The 15,664-nt window shown below is 28.7% G+C and overlaps 1 protein-coding gene across 4 annotated transcripts; it reads right to left on the bottom strand.

Annotated features, from left to right (window-relative positions):
* Positions 1-1,961: 1,961 nt before the first annotated feature.
* Positions 1,962-15,235, bottom strand: LOC123269957 (protein bicaudal C homolog 1). 4 transcript variants are annotated; one of them, XM_044735910.1, is made up of 11 exons: positions 15,117-15,235; positions 14,104-14,348; positions 13,913-13,956; positions 12,004-12,073; positions 10,953-11,032; positions 8,010-8,225; positions 7,693-7,932; positions 6,418-6,973; positions 4,769-5,611; positions 4,327-4,446; positions 1,962-4,185 (listed from the first exon to the last, which is right to left on the bottom strand). In XM_044735910.1, exons 2-11 carry the CDS (start codon positions 14,324-14,326, stop codon positions 4,055-4,057), a joined length of 2,523 nt encoding a protein of 840 aa, XP_044591845.1. In that variant the 5' UTR covers positions 14,327-14,348; positions 15,117-15,235; the 3' UTR covers positions 1,962-4,054. The 4 variants fall into 4 exon arrangements, with proteins under 4 accessions (XP_044591845.1, XP_044591846.1, XP_044591848.1 ...); XM_044735911.1 differs by having other exon boundaries at positions 4,769-5,599; positions 15,117-15,234; XM_044735913.1 differs by lacking the exon at positions 15,117-15,235 and adding an exon at positions 12,288-12,333 and having other exon boundaries at positions 14,104-14,175.
* Positions 15,236-15,664: the final 429 nt, after the last annotated feature.

The following is a 15,664-nucleotide window of genomic DNA, read 5'->3' as shown; positions in this document are numbered from 1 at the left end:
AATAATTAATAAAAAAAATTTTTTTGCCAAACTATTTAAAAGTGTAAATTATGATTTTTAAAAGCAAAATTTTTTCTTAACTAATTGTTTAAACAATCGAAATATGAAAAAATCGTTTTAAACAATTAAAAATTAAAATTAAGAAAAATTTTTTTTTTAAAAATCATAATTTTTTGTGGACAACCAAATAGCAAAAAAAATTTTTCAAAAATATTGAATTTCTCTATTTGTTTAAAACAATTTTATAAACAAATTACGTAAAAAATTCATAACCTATATTAATTACTGCCATTGCTTAATGTGAAAACAGGCATAGCTAAATATTAGTTGAAAAAAAAATTTTTATCAACTTTTTTTAGATTTTTAATTTTTCAATAGTTATAAAAAATCATAATTAACAAATTAATAAACTTTAATGAAAATTTATCGCAGGATCTTATAAAGTATATATATCAAAAGGGCTCCACGAAGTTTAAAATTTATAGGCCAATTATTTATACCTTTTATCCCATTGTTTATGCCAACGGAGATTGGGAAAAAATTTGTTAGTTAACAATTAGATAACTTTTTCAAAAATGGTGATTAAACTTTTTTTTCTTCGCGGCTCGATTCTTTCAAGTGTTAAGAAGATACTAGAATTTTTTCAAATTTTTAAAATCACATTTTATGTTATAAAAAAATTATTTTTATTGCTGAGCTCTCTTTAGCGGCGGCGCGCGCATGCCGTAACAGCCGCGCGGAGCCCTATTTTCAACGTCAAATTAAAATTATAAATAATGGAGATAGAGTTCCGGGAGTACGGACTTTTTTCTTGGAAATTTTCTCCTCTTTAACGGGCTTTTTTCAAAATTGCTTAAATATTAATATTTTTCGAGTTATTAACAAAAAACGAAATATCGTTTTTTTTCCATCTTATTTTGTTAATAACAATTGCAATTTTTTACCTGCACCAAAATCCTTCAAAAACATTTTTCTAGAGGTGATTCCGAATCGAATGAGCCATCGCTCATATTTTTAGGACCTTTATCTCTATTTTTCACGTTTTTGAACTTGTTGACTAGACTATATGCCGAAAAAGAAGATGAGAAGCGCGTGAGCATTTCCGATCTCAGAGCGCGTGAGAGCACGCGAGATGGAAGAATGGCTCGCAGACAACATCAGCTTGAGTTATTAGAAGCTGCTGAATCGGCGGAGGGTGTATTATATGGTCCTGGAATAGACAACTCCATGTAAGTTAAAAAAAAAAATTTTTTATCCCATGTAAAGTGCATTCCAAACTTTAAACGCGTTTTTCTCAAAATGGTGTTTTCAAAGTCGGTGACCAACATTACTTGAAAACGGCTAAACCGATTAGTTTCAAATTTTAACACGACCTTCTTAAATATATTTTTTAGTAATTAATCGAAGATTTTTTCTCTCCGATAAATATTTTTTTTTTATCAACAATTTAAGGCCGAAATTTCGGTGAAAAATCGATTTTTTTTTGAGAAACCGCCATTTTGTCAAAAAATTTTATTTTGCTTATTCCTTCGATTAATTACTAGATTTAACATTATTTTAACGAAATCTGTTTGGTTTTTTAATTTCAGATGATCCAGTTCCGAGATATAGTGGTCACCGCAAAACGTCTTTTTTGAGAGGAGCTCCTGGAGATCAGCTGTAGCTCTTTTTCAAATAAATATTTTTACTAGTACTAAGTCTTAAAATACAGTTAAAAGATACCATAATATGTGTATAAATTTTTGGATCAATAAATTTAAAAGTTTTTTCAGAAAAAATTCTGGAAAATTCACTTTTTTTCGGCCGTCTAACTGTATATAACCCCTTATTAAGAACTGTGAGCGCAATCCTGCTGACATGGCGCGTTCTATCATATGTATATATATGTGTTGCTTCATAATCATATATAGCTTTAGTATTTATAATAGTTATTTATTAATAGAAATAAATATTCAATATTATTAATTTTAAATAAATTTTTTACTTGTATCAAAATAATAATAATATCAAAATCTTCAACAAATTTCCACATGCTACATTTTATTACCAATAACATTAACAATATATTTTTCGATTGTTTATATCTTTGAAATGATCAAGAGCTAGATGAATCAGATTGAATTGAATTAAGTAGTTTTCAAAATTGCATAAATTGCTACTTGATCATTTTATCACATATACATTTTTTATATCATCATTTATTATTGGATAAATAATAAAGCCTATTCTTTTACAAAATTTAGACTTTGCTCTCAGTTAATAAAACATGCAAAAAGAAAAAAAAATTTTTAGGGGAAAAAAAATTATTTTTATCATGATATTTAAATATGAGTGAATGGTACAAGCGGTTTAGAAAAACAATTATTGTAACGAGGACTAATTATTTAAACGAACACAAGTTTTTTTTTTTAATGTCGTTAAGATCAAAAGTCGTTATAACAATTCGAAGATTACTTGTACTTGCAAAAAAAATTATATCACGATACTGTTTTTAATAATTTAATGTATTAATTAACAAATATTTCAATTACTTGCTTTTAAAACTCTATGTTTAGTCAAAAAACTATTAGTGGTAAAAAAAGAGAAGATTCACAGTATTTTATAGTCAATTATAAGAGCGTTTGTGAGCAAAGCTCATTGCCTAACGCATTGAAGTGGAAAAAAAAAAAAAAAATATTCAGTAAATAAATTAGTATTTAAAATATTTTTTGATTTAATTATAACTGTTTGCGAGTGCAGTGGCTCAATTAAAAGCATATTTCCCTTCTTCACTCATTTGATATTAAAAGAGAGATAAATTAATAAACTATTAATTTTTAATACACTGAACTGACAATTATCATACAATAAGGGAAATTTTTTCATCATGTTAAAGTTTTCAATGCACAATTTATCAATTCATTTAATCGTGTGATACTCAATCACCGGCATGCAAATAATTGATTTCACTACGTAAATACATATGTCGTCTTCTAAAAAGGAATAAATGATTAATAGTAATAATAATAATAATAATAATGATAATAATAATACATAAGCTATTGTTTAACTAAGTAAAACTTGAAAATTTCAATGTTCATTTTTCTAATTCGAAGCTTGGAGTTCAAATATTATATTAATATATTATATTATATTAATAAGATGTAAATATAAAGTAACTTTTACATAATGAATTTTCAAGCTCAGTCGAATAAGAATAATCATCTTTTTAGAAGACGATGCATGTATTTAGACGTAGTAAAGAAAATTCATTATAATTAACCTAATTAACAAACTCGATTGCTTATATTCATACTTTAAGGATGTGTAACTTAGCTATATGATTGATCAATTCACGAACACGTGAAAAAATTTATGCATGCGCTTAGCAGGTAAAAATTGCGGATTATTATCTTGTAATCATCACGGATGATTTTGTACAATCAGAATTTATAATCCTATCACTTATCACTTACATTAATATACAGTATATACACGACATTTATACCGATAAAGTTTTTAACTCATGTTAATTTTGAGCATCTGGTATAATTAACAATAATAAATAGATTGAAAATCAATTTTCATGCTAAGCTTGTAGGTTAAGATTTAATAAATATAATGCAATATGAATATATATAAAAAAAATTGATTGATGATCACGATTTTGATAATGATGATGATTATCTCTAACTCTATATATCTATAAATAATATTAGCAATAACAAATTTGTGTACCGACTTGAAAGAGATCGTTTGAACTCAAATTTAAAATAAGAAAAAAAAATAAATAAGTAAAGAGAAAGAAAAGAAAATATGTATGAAAAAAAATTAATATACGTAATCAAGTTGTTCCGGTACACAAACATAAACTCTGGCCTTTTTCTTGAGGCCTTTAAAATATTGAATGCAACGTGTAATTTTAATAAATATATATCCCGCAGTCAAATCAGCTACTATCATATATCATCTCGTAATATTTTTGTATATGATAGTAGCACTGATAAACATTTTCTACCTCGACTATTACGATTTTTGACTTAGAGTAGAAATAGGAATTTACTCGATATCATCATTACCACTTGCCCTCGACGGTAGTAGTAGTACTCGATATTCCAGAGCTCGATGATGCGCTCGGAAGAGAAGATTTACGCTCAGCTCCAGGTGCTACGCTTCCCGAGTACGGCATCGACCTTTTGTTCAACTCTGAAATAATTATAATATTCTTATTATAATAGTCATTGTCATATTATTTTTTTTTAGTGTCATACTGATATTATTATTTTATTTAATTTTAAGTGCTGTAATTATGAGAATGGGTTTTTAGGTCAGTAAAGCAGTACATACCGGCAATGAGAAGTAAAATTCTACGTCTAGCACCCCAAGCTTTGATACCAATCTCGCATAAATCTTTGTCAGTCAACGAGCGGAACGTCAGCATGTCTATTTCGTTAGCCACTAATAAACCTGTGTTTTTAAACAAAAGCAATGAAATTATAAGTAGTTATTATTCATTGAGATGAATTAAATAGTTAATATGATGAATTATGCGCTTGAAGCAGTGTTACATTGATAATTATTACATTGCCATGGTGGTCACAGATATTTTGTTTTATACAAAATTAGAGCAAGTAAATTAAAATTTTAATTTTGCTCTTGATTATTAAAGAAAAAAATCCTCAAAAAATGATCAATAAAATTTTTTTTCAATTATGCGACCAACATAGTAACTTAAAACAGTGATGTTGTAACTAATAATTAAAATAAAAATAATAAAAAAATGACTTACGTATGTACTTCTCCATCCCAATACCGGTCAGCATGCTAGCCATGTCGGTGTGGGGGCCCTCAAGCACTTTCTGAAGTCGTGACTGAGGTGTATGATCGAGGTATGAAGAAATACCAAGCATGCCCTTATCTTGAGCAGAATCTATACTTGAGGCGAAGGCTAACGGTGTTTTAGGACCGTCCCAGAGGTCCGAAGTCTCCTTCGGTTTAGAGCTCACCGAATAGTCTAAAGATGTCACGGTAGCTGGAGGCATTGTCTGGCTTAGTCCATAACCGGACCACGTTGGAGTTGGTACTCTGTACTCCGTTGACTTGGGGATGTTTTGCATCGCTTTAAATGCCATAATTTTCTTCTGCTCGTAGTCAAACGCTGTGAATTGACGGCTCGATGTTCGTTCGTTAGGTAGCTCATTAATTCCGAAGTCAGAAAAGACTCCAGAGATGTCCATACTTGAGTCTGAGAATCCAATTGGAGATGGAGAGACATTACGCGGACTGGCTGATGGACTTGTTAAAGTGCTTGAAGCGCTGCTGTATGAAAAGTAGTCACCAAGAAGAGACTGGCCATGGCGATGGTGATTGACACTTGGGTGCTGGTTAACACTTTGGTGCTGGTTGATAGCAGCTGGAGCCAAAAGATTACTCTGCATCGCTTGACGAGTAGCTGTCAAAAGCTGAACATTTGGATGATTTATTCCATACGAAGAGTAAACCGAACCAGCCGATCCACTCCAGTTTGAAGATAAATTAAATGAACCCATCGATGTTGGAGATAATGACAATGGTGACATGCTGTATGGAGAGGTGCTTTGCGAACTCATTGGTGTTATGCCTAAAAATTTGACTATTAATTATTTAAAGTAAAATAAACTACACTGATAGAAGCATTTATCAACTTCTTACAAGTCAATTATTGGAAAAAAATTAGTTCATTATTAAATATAACTAAATATTTTTTTAAATTATAGTACATTAATAGTTAAATAATTTTTTTGAAGTAGGATAAAAGACCCATTAGTGGCGGAGACCCCATTACTGACACTTTCTTTGATTTTGGTACTTATTCAATTAATGAAATCATTAATTTCAATAATGAATATATTATTTCTAATCTTTAAGACCTTTAGATCAAAAAAATTTTTAATTTTTATTCAAAGCAGAACATTTTTTCATTGAAAGAAAAAGTGCCACTAATAGGGGTTAAAGGTGCCACTAATGGGGTCTTTTACCTTATGTCTTGTTTACGGTGTGAAGATTATTTATAAATAAATAACGGTATAACCTTATACAATTAAGTTACGATACACCAATCATTTTTATCGCAAAAAAAAATTCAGTCACTTATTACAACTATTTTTTTATCATTAATTTTATTTTTTCTTTATCTTGTTATCAGAAAATTATCAATGAACCTGATCTAATAGAATTTTCTATTAAAGTTATGGAATTATAAAAAGTGCCAAAGTGGAATTTTTATACTCACTTTTTAATCAAAGTCTGAACAAATATTTATTAACAGTTAATAAAATTTGTTTAATACATATTTTATTAACTACTAATTATCTAATGTTATGAAATTTTATTAAATACTAATAAATCCTTCTATCAATGTAGTTTTTTAAAATTATCTATAACAAAATAGTTTATTACCTGCAGAACTTTCCGTTCGGCCACGCATATTAGTGGACACAATACCAGCAGTATTACCAAGAAAGAGATTTGAAGCGTTAGGAATGTTATAAGTGTCAGGGATCATCGCATGAAGTCTTGGCTCTTTTAAATTAAGAATTTGTCTTCGAGCTTCATAAATTCTGGTTGCATTCTTTTCAACGCCTTTTATTACGATAGAAATAGCACTGACTTTTGGCTTGTTTCGAACGCTGATAAAGACATCTTGAGTTTGCATGAGTTGTGAAATGGTTTCGGAGTCGAAGGTCGGCGTTGCATCTTCCGGGAAGTCAAACATTACAACTAGCGGTAGTGAACCTATAAGATGCTGACGTGCCAAGTAGACATTATTAATCCCACCGGTAATTATGACGTTACTCTTTTTGAGACTGGGGATATTTGGGTCTCCAGCATCCGGGAACATGATCTGTGTAGAGGTGCGCTGCATTATCAACTTCAAGTTATTGCTCTGTTTACCTAAAACCACGCTATGATGCTGCGGAGAGATTTCCATCGACATTTGAACGGATATTTGACTCTGAAAATAAATTTATTAAGCAATAAATACTTACTCGTACGATATACATCGTCATTGAAAACATAATTACGACTTTATTTGATAAAAGAATAATAAGGAAATGAATTTCGAATTGAATTAGTACTAAACAAATTATTTTTTATGATGGATCTTGACCCTGTGCAAGTAAAAGTTGTATTTAAACATATGTAACTGCTTATAAAATGTTGTTTAACGTTTATTATTTTTTATGTCGACTTAAACACTTGGTGTCAAGGTTGTGTTCAGGTAAAAAAAATGAAATACTAATTATTCTTTAAAGATTTTTTGTGTATATTAATTGTATAATCGTAATAAAATTTTCAAATCTTAAGAAGTAAAATATAAGTAAAAAGAATGTATATATAGATGTTTATATAGACATTTATTTTTTTTGTGTATTAATGTTATAGTGGTAATAGAATTTTTAAATCTTAGTAAGTACAACAAGTAAATATAAGTAAAAAGAATTGAGATACTTATTTTTATATAAACATCTATTTTTTATAAACAAAAAATTAAATGAAAAAAACATTTTTTTTTGAAAAATCTCAAGAATTCAAAGTTATTGTAAAAAAATCTACAAATTTTCAAATAAATTTCAATTAAAAACACTGCTCAAATGTTCATATTATTTGCTAAATATCAAATATTATTTAATTACGCAATTAAATTTATGCAGATGATTATGGTTCGCTTACCGCTAAATTTTTGCACAAGTACCCTATTAGTCGGGTAGTAGCCTCCTTGACTTGATGTACCTCCCATTCGCAACCTTTAACCACTACGAGAGTAGCGTGTAATTTAGGACGAGTTCGAAACATCACTTGTACATTAAACTGCTCTTGAATTTTAACAATGCATGGACTGGTTGAGTCAGGAACAGCTTGCATTGATCCCATTATCGGTAGCTCGAAGGAAAAAATCAATGGAGTAAGATTCTGTAAAAGATAAAAATTTTAATTGTCGAGCAAATGTGTTATCTATAAAAAAAATAAAAATGAAATAACGTATTTACTCTAATTCGAGCACGAGCTTTTTCAACACCTTCCATATCTCCTGCGATAGAAACTTGATTGCTCTTTTCTTGATGATTACTGCGATTGCTGTCGGGAAAGTGTATGTGACAACCGGTCTCTTCCATTACGCGCTTTATTGTTAATCCACCTTTTCCAATTATGTGTGAATGATCTGTGTAGCTAACGTCAAGCTTCATCGTCACTCGCAATGCTTGCTGCAATAAGTAAAAAAATTAGGACGACGGTTGACCTTAAAGGCCATCCCTGCAACTTCCCGCTCATTTTGTACTTAAGGAAGTTCGAGCGTAACTAATGAATCAAAATAGTGTTAAAATTTTTTTTTAATTTTAGTTTTCCCAATATTCGTCAAAATTCTTTATTTTAATTTAAAATAATTTAAACAATTTAATAATTGATGATTTTTACTTATTTAATAAAGTAAAGTAATAAAATGACTTTGGTATTTATTACTTGCCGGAATAAATAAACAGATTTGGTAATAGCGCGCTTGATTATTATACCCATAACTGAGACGTGGATGAGTGTGTGAGTTAAACATTTCTCTCTCTGTAACTATATTTCTATCCTTTTCTTTTTTCTCAGCTGTTGACAAATCTTTATTCGAATAAATAGCTGACGATAAATGAGTTACAAACATAAAATTTGACTTTAAATATTTCAAAAATTATATGGGTAATGTATTATTATTAAATTGTTTTTATATTTTGCAATAATCCAAGTTTCTTGTGTATAGTTTTTTATCCGTTAAAGTTGGGAGGTTAATATTGAAAAAAATAAAGTCTCGACAAAAGTTTGTCCGCCATAAGAGCCCGTGTATAAGGAGATAAAATATGTGATTTTTAAAATTGAATATCTAAGTAACTAAATGGTGAATCTTTTTTAAATTTTGGGATTAAATAAATTACGTATTTATTTATACATATACTTAATTTCAAAGCTCAAAGTTGGAAATTATTATTATTATTATATCGTTTTTACTTGTATACCTATTTTGGTTTTTACAAGACTGTAACTCATATTCTCCACATTTTTTGCTATTACCACAGTAATACCACTCAAGTGCCTCTTTTTTTATCATATAACATTTATAATGTTATACCTGGCTTTCGCCCCTTTTAACTAACACTTGTTTCTTTTGCGTTCAACTCTTTTTATAATCAACATGTTCTCCACTTTTTATTATCAACATGTTCTCCGCTTTTTTATAATTCGCACATAACTCTATTCTCAATGCGGCTGTGGACCGACTTGTGCTTTCTGTACTGTATTTACCCTATTCCTCACCCCGTTCTATCGGTTGTTGGAATAGTGGCGATGGGGAAATCACAGAGAAAACCCATGCCAGTACAGTCGGCTACCGGAGCGATCTCCGACGGTTGGTGTTGGAACTATTCGAACAACCGTCGGGGCTCGAACCCTCGCCTCACGACAAGATGCACGAACGAACTAACGGGATAATGACTTAGTCCGCTCGGCCATCCTGCCGCAAGTTGGAAATTATTTTTTACATTAGATTCGCTCGAACTTCCTTAAGAGCGGATTAGTTGTTGGAGTTGATCGATAAAGCCGTTTAAAAGTTATTCCAAAAAAACCACTTAAAAAAAAATTTTTTTCTTAGTTTTTTTGAGATTTTTTAAAATTTCTCAAAATCTATCCGTCCGAATAAGTTCAAATTCTCAGGAAATCTAAGTTTGAGGGACTCTTTAGAATGCCGTTTGGTAGGTTCGGATCGGTTTAGTGGTTCAAAAGTTATAAGCGATTCACATACTTACACACACACACACACACACACACACACACACACACACACACACACACACACGCACACACACACACACACACACACACACACACACACACACACACACAGAGTGACAACCTCGCGGAGATAGTCAGGGAAGCTTCCTGTGACCTTCAAACTTCGAGATCTGATGAAAACTCGATTTTTGCAAAACGAGGTGAAAACAATAACTTCCCGATTTTTGAAAATCTTCGATTTTCTTAGCGGGAAGTTAAAAATGATTTGATAGTTAATTTCCATCAAAGCTGATGCAATACGTAATTGTTTTTTAATTGATACAATTTAAACTGCTAATTATTAACTTCTTAATAATATAAAGTAACTTCAACTTAAATAAAATGTTTCACAGCTATAGTAAGCTTCCGACATTACTTTTACAGGTCAATCATTTTATCATTATTTGTATTATATTATTGATACAAAAAACTGAACCATACGCGCTTATAAGTTAAATTATTATTATTTTTACATTTAATTTTTTATTATTATTCTACAATTATCCAATTTATTAAAAAATAATGTATTACTATTCAAAAAAATTTTGAATATTATTATCAATAAATTTTATGATCATATTTTTATCTAATTGTAATTTTATTCTATATATTAAAAGTTTATTCTAATTATACTGAGTTATATTTTTCCCAGCAATTTGTTCATATATTTACATTTATGGAGTGTAAAAAATATATTTCATATTTTCATCCAAATTCATTATATTTTTTTCAAGAATAAAAAAAATAATGTAAATAGAAATACAATTCTAGTATTTATCTTACTTTTTATTATTATAATAATGATTATCATAATAAAATATTTATTCATGAATTATTTTTAAAAAATATTAAAAATAAATAAATCAATAAATTTATTTTCTTATATTGATGATTGATTATCAATTATTGATTCATTAATTCTATTAATTGATAATTATTAAAAAATTATCAAGTTAATTGAGTTGTGTGTCGATACATATGGATGTTAATTTCAATCAAAGATACTTTATCAACTAATTTAAAATTTCTTCAACATTAAATATTTCCAACACTCTACTGGCATTTAAAATTAATCGACTATCGAATGCAGTAATTGTAAAAATAAATTTAATAACTAAACTTACGCGTGTGTCCAGGATCTGCATGATCTTCTCTTTGGCAGCCTTTACATCCTCTTGACGACCAACGACCTTTATGTGTGGATCTAAAAATAACCGTAAAAAGCAATTCATTACACAATGAACAATAAATAATTTCGACATGCATTTATTTATTAGTCTACAATAAATTATAATTTAAATTATATACAATATGATGATAATAACATAATTGAACATAAAAGTTTCAAATTTCCGTCAATCATCGGAATATTATTTAACGCAAATGATTATCGTATCGATATGAAAAAGGAGGGTCGAGTGCGTGGAAATTACCACAAGGTCGCGGCCATATACGAGGACGATTGTGACTTTGGGTTTCTAAGTGTGCAAGCTAAGCGAAATAAGTGTGATGAAATCTGAATAGAAGCTAGAACAATGAGGACCAATGAGAAAGAACAAGCTATGGAAATTTACACAATTACGCTTTTAAAATAAAATATATTAATGGCTCACACTTAAACAAAACTTGATTCTACTTTTTGGTATATTTTTTTTTATAAAAATAATCATAAACTAATAATTAACACAAGCATTAATAACTAACAGTCATCATAATGATATACATGTGTACATTAATGTTACTGATAATTAACTATTTGAGATAGGTCCGGAGTAAAAGGAATGAATCACCGAAAAATTTCCATAGCTTAGTTCAATGTTTCCACCTAGTCTTACGACACCTAGTATACTTTATTATATTAATAATAATATCAACAATAACTACAACGATAAATGTTTTTTCTAAGTAAATTGAGATTACGAGTATATATTTATAAAAAACATATGACCTTGTAGCAATTCAAATGAACAAAACTAAGAAAATCAGATGGTAGATAATTAATAGTATTATTACGTTAAAAACGATACGTTAGTCACGTAAGATTGTAAATTGACGTAACTTGTGACACGAATGCGATACTAACAACCGCGTGACTTATATAAATTAATATTGATAGTTAATTTTATTGATATATAGTCTAGCTATTAAACTAATATATAAGAATAATAGAAATACCTTTCTTTGACTTTGCACCGATTTTCAATCTCGCTGGCCAAGAAATCATCGTACTTGTTTGTTCCATAATCTGCAATTATAATCTGTTATTAAACTTACTGTTAAATATAAATATTTCTGAGTGCTACAAAGCATGATCACTGTTAATATTGTTAAATTATAAGCGGAGTTAAATTTATAAAAATTAATAGCAAACGTCAGTCTTAATTAAGTAGAGCGAAGCTGAAATGTGCAAAGTTGTCAAAGATCAAAAATTTGCAAATAAATATCTTTAAAAATATTACCACAGTCATCTTGAAGCTATGCTCGTTAGCTTCCCGTTACGATGAACTAAAAAAAATATATATAAATATATATATTGTTTTATTCAAATAATTCTATAATAATTTGAAGATTAATGTATATTAGCATTTTTTTAGCAGTGATAAATGTCACTTGTCTTCAACAAGTTATCAATGTGTTGACAGAAACCGGTGGAACCAAGACTAGAGGGATCTATTTATCACTTTCACCATATTCGTGTCATCTTAATTTCCATCAATAATAAATGCATTTAATTGCACTGAAATTTTATTAAGTTTTTGTTATTAATGGACAAGATCAACTTGCCTTGTAAAAAGATTTTTAACTATTTATTTCATGAAACTATTGTTATTGTTATTTCTATTTTACTTAATAAAATGAACAGGTTTTAGATAGTGCTAGTCATGTACACTAACTCGCGATGATTTTGCTCGCAACTCGCAAGACAGACTGACTTACTGACTGACTGACTAATTCAAGATAACGTAACGGGCACTTGGTCGCGAGCTAGGTCGACCTCCCACTCAATAATTCCCCTCCAAGTCTTTTTACTCGAACTTATTTTTCCTGTCTCTCATACTATATTTTTCTTATATTTATAATCTATAATCAATTTACAAGACTGTTGTCCCTGAATTTATTATTATTATTATCTTTTTTTTGTTTTTAATGATAGTTAATGATTTATTGCATGTTTTGGTTACGTTAATTTTATTGAGCTCGATAAAATAAAAGCATTCAATTCATATTTTAGTCTAATATAAACTTATTCTTTACTTTTACTTTATGTTATCATAGTTTTATAAATAAATTAAATTATTCTATTTCTTACATTTATTGAAAAAATAATTGATTTGAAAAAACATATTAAAACGTTCAATTATATTTATTGAAACTTCAAATTTAAAGAATAGAGCATAAAGCTTCAATCAATTTAGTTGTGTTTTGATGATGAAAAAAATATAATTGTTTATCTAGATACTCAATTCTTATGAGAGTTTATGAAAATTAAAACCATCAAAATAAAATTAATTACTCTTTATACTGAATCAAAAAAAAAAAAAAAAAAAATCAAAAGAAAAATTAAAATAATTTGTTTCACATAATAGAATCATTAAATAATGAATATTATTGATAAACATTTGTTTTTCAATTTTAACTAAATAAAAATAATATAAATTAAAATAATAATAATAATAAAAACGCGAATTATTGTTCATCTGAACCTACTTAAATTGAGTAAAAAATCTTAATTATAATTATTTTATTATGATTCATATATATGTATCTGTATGTTTGTATGATTAAAAAGCGAAATAATAATTTAATAATTATATTAATTCTCACAAGCAACCTGCAGTATGTGAATACCGAGATTTACGAATTATGAATAAGAAAACTTTAGTTTAATGATTTTTTGATATTTCTAATCACACTATAAGGTAAAAGCCCCAATAGATGATCACGTACCAGTATATGGTCACTCCATGTATTTGTATATCTATATTCACAAATATAGATTTCATATAGACAAATATCTAATACAAAGTGTAATCTCATTTGTTCCCAGGTATGACAACAAATAAAGAGGGATTACTTTTCATACCTTTTCAAAGAATACATCGGCCCGCTCCAAAGATTCATCTTCCCCTGTAAATGAATAATAATGAATGAACGAAACTAAATGTAAATATCAACATCGACACAAAATTATAATAATATCTCCTGACACTCACACAACCAACAATGAAATAGTAGAGTTTAATTTAAGGTAGAATACTCTGTACTTGTACATACCTGTCAGCATTTGTTCGAGTCGGCGACGATTAACGCGAAAACGTTCGCGTTTCAGATCTTCGAGGTTGTCGATACCTAATTGGCGAGCCAAAACTGTAATGTCCTCGTTGTAGTCGAACCCTTGGTACTCGGAAGCTGCTGTGGTGGTCGTTGCCTCAGATGTTTCCGACATCGTCTCCATTGGCCTCCGGTCCTCTGTAAATCCCAAATTGTCGGGCTTCATCTCGGAATTTTATTTATTTAATCTGGAAATATATTTTAATTAATGTTCAGACAAAAAAAAATTTTTAATTTTTTGTCTGGTAAAATTAAAATAAATTACAACGCATGATATTAAAATTCATGTTCAGTTGACAATTTAGTTTTAAATAAATTATTGTGAAAAAAAATTTCAGGCATAAGAGTTAAAAAATATGAGTTTGATAATTTCACTTCAATTTTGCGTTAATTTAATTAAATTTTATTGATTTTTCATTGATTTAATTTTAATATTAAATTTTAGTAATAATATTAATATTTGGTACGTATTTCATTTCATTTTACAAAATGGGTAATTTTTATATTTATTTTAGATTTTAGAACATAAAACCCGAATCAAGGTCAAACCAAAATGGACGCCATTTTTTTCTGTTACTACAGATATCAATAATAATAATGATTCACAAGTAATTAAAATATAAATTTACAACTTAAACATTAATTTAATTAATAAAATTATTTTTACTAAAAAAAAAAAATATTATTATTTAAATCATTAGAGATTATAATCTGCTAAGACAAATATTGAACGAACACGAGGTAAAGGCACATTGCAAATAAACAACTACACACATTCTAACAGTTCAACTATTTTTATTATTATTAAAAAAAGTTTTATTAAAAAATAACACGAATTTTAATAAGTATAAAAATGATGTTAAAAAATTATTAATAAGATTGCGTAGTTTTCAAAGAAAACACGGTGAAATTCGCGGTAAAAAGCGACATTCTTATTACAGTGACGCAATACTTACAACACAAAAGAAGCGCGTAGAGACACAGATTGATATTGCCGGTAACGTGCGAACGGAGCGAGGCTTCGCGCTGCAATGAATGTGAGCTGTGAGCAGATCTACAGTAAGCTGCGGAGGTGTTATGTCATTCAATATGTTGACGAATCACATACAAGTACATAGAAAAATGAATCAGACTAGTGACGGAGGAGAGAGTGCGGTGACTTAGAAAGTAATACAAAGGAAGAAGAAAGGATGAAAGTGTAAATATATACAAATATAAGGAATTAAGTATACATGTAGTGTAGAATAAATAAGGAAATTTGCTGAGTCATTAAAGAGAATTTGATGAAGATAGAAAACATATTTATCACTTATTATTGACGGATGTACGTACTGGTTAAACTCAACAACAAAATTAGTTTTGATGAAAATCATCAAATACTTGCTTTATTTAGGAGACCCTTGACTAATGCATTGTTGAATATATATATTAGTCGGATGTATAAAAAATACTAATACTATTTAATTATCAGTGTCATATTAGTATATACGCATAGTGTTAGCGC

Source organism: Cotesia glomerata, linkage group LG7 (assembly GCF_020080835.1).
Source record: "Cotesia glomerata isolate CgM1 linkage group LG7, MPM_Cglom_v2.3, whole genome shotgun sequence".
NCBI lineage: Eukaryota > Metazoa > Arthropoda > Insecta > Hymenoptera > Braconidae > Cotesia > Cotesia glomerata.
This window is presented reverse-complemented; position numbering and strand designations above follow the sequence as displayed.

Coding starts and splice junctions, on each gene's coding strand:
- LOC123269957 (XM_044735910.1), bottom strand. CDS start 14,326: ATGAAGCCCGACAATTTGGGATTTACAGAGGACCGGAGGCCAATGGAG. Junction 4,447..4,768: donor TGGGATGGAGAAGTACATAC/GTAAGTCATTTT, acceptor TTAAAAACACAG/GTTTATTAGTGGCTAACGAA. Junction 4,186..4,326: donor AATTTTACTTCTCATTGCCG/GTATGTACTGCT, acceptor TAATTATTTCAG/AGTTGAACAAAAGGTCGATG.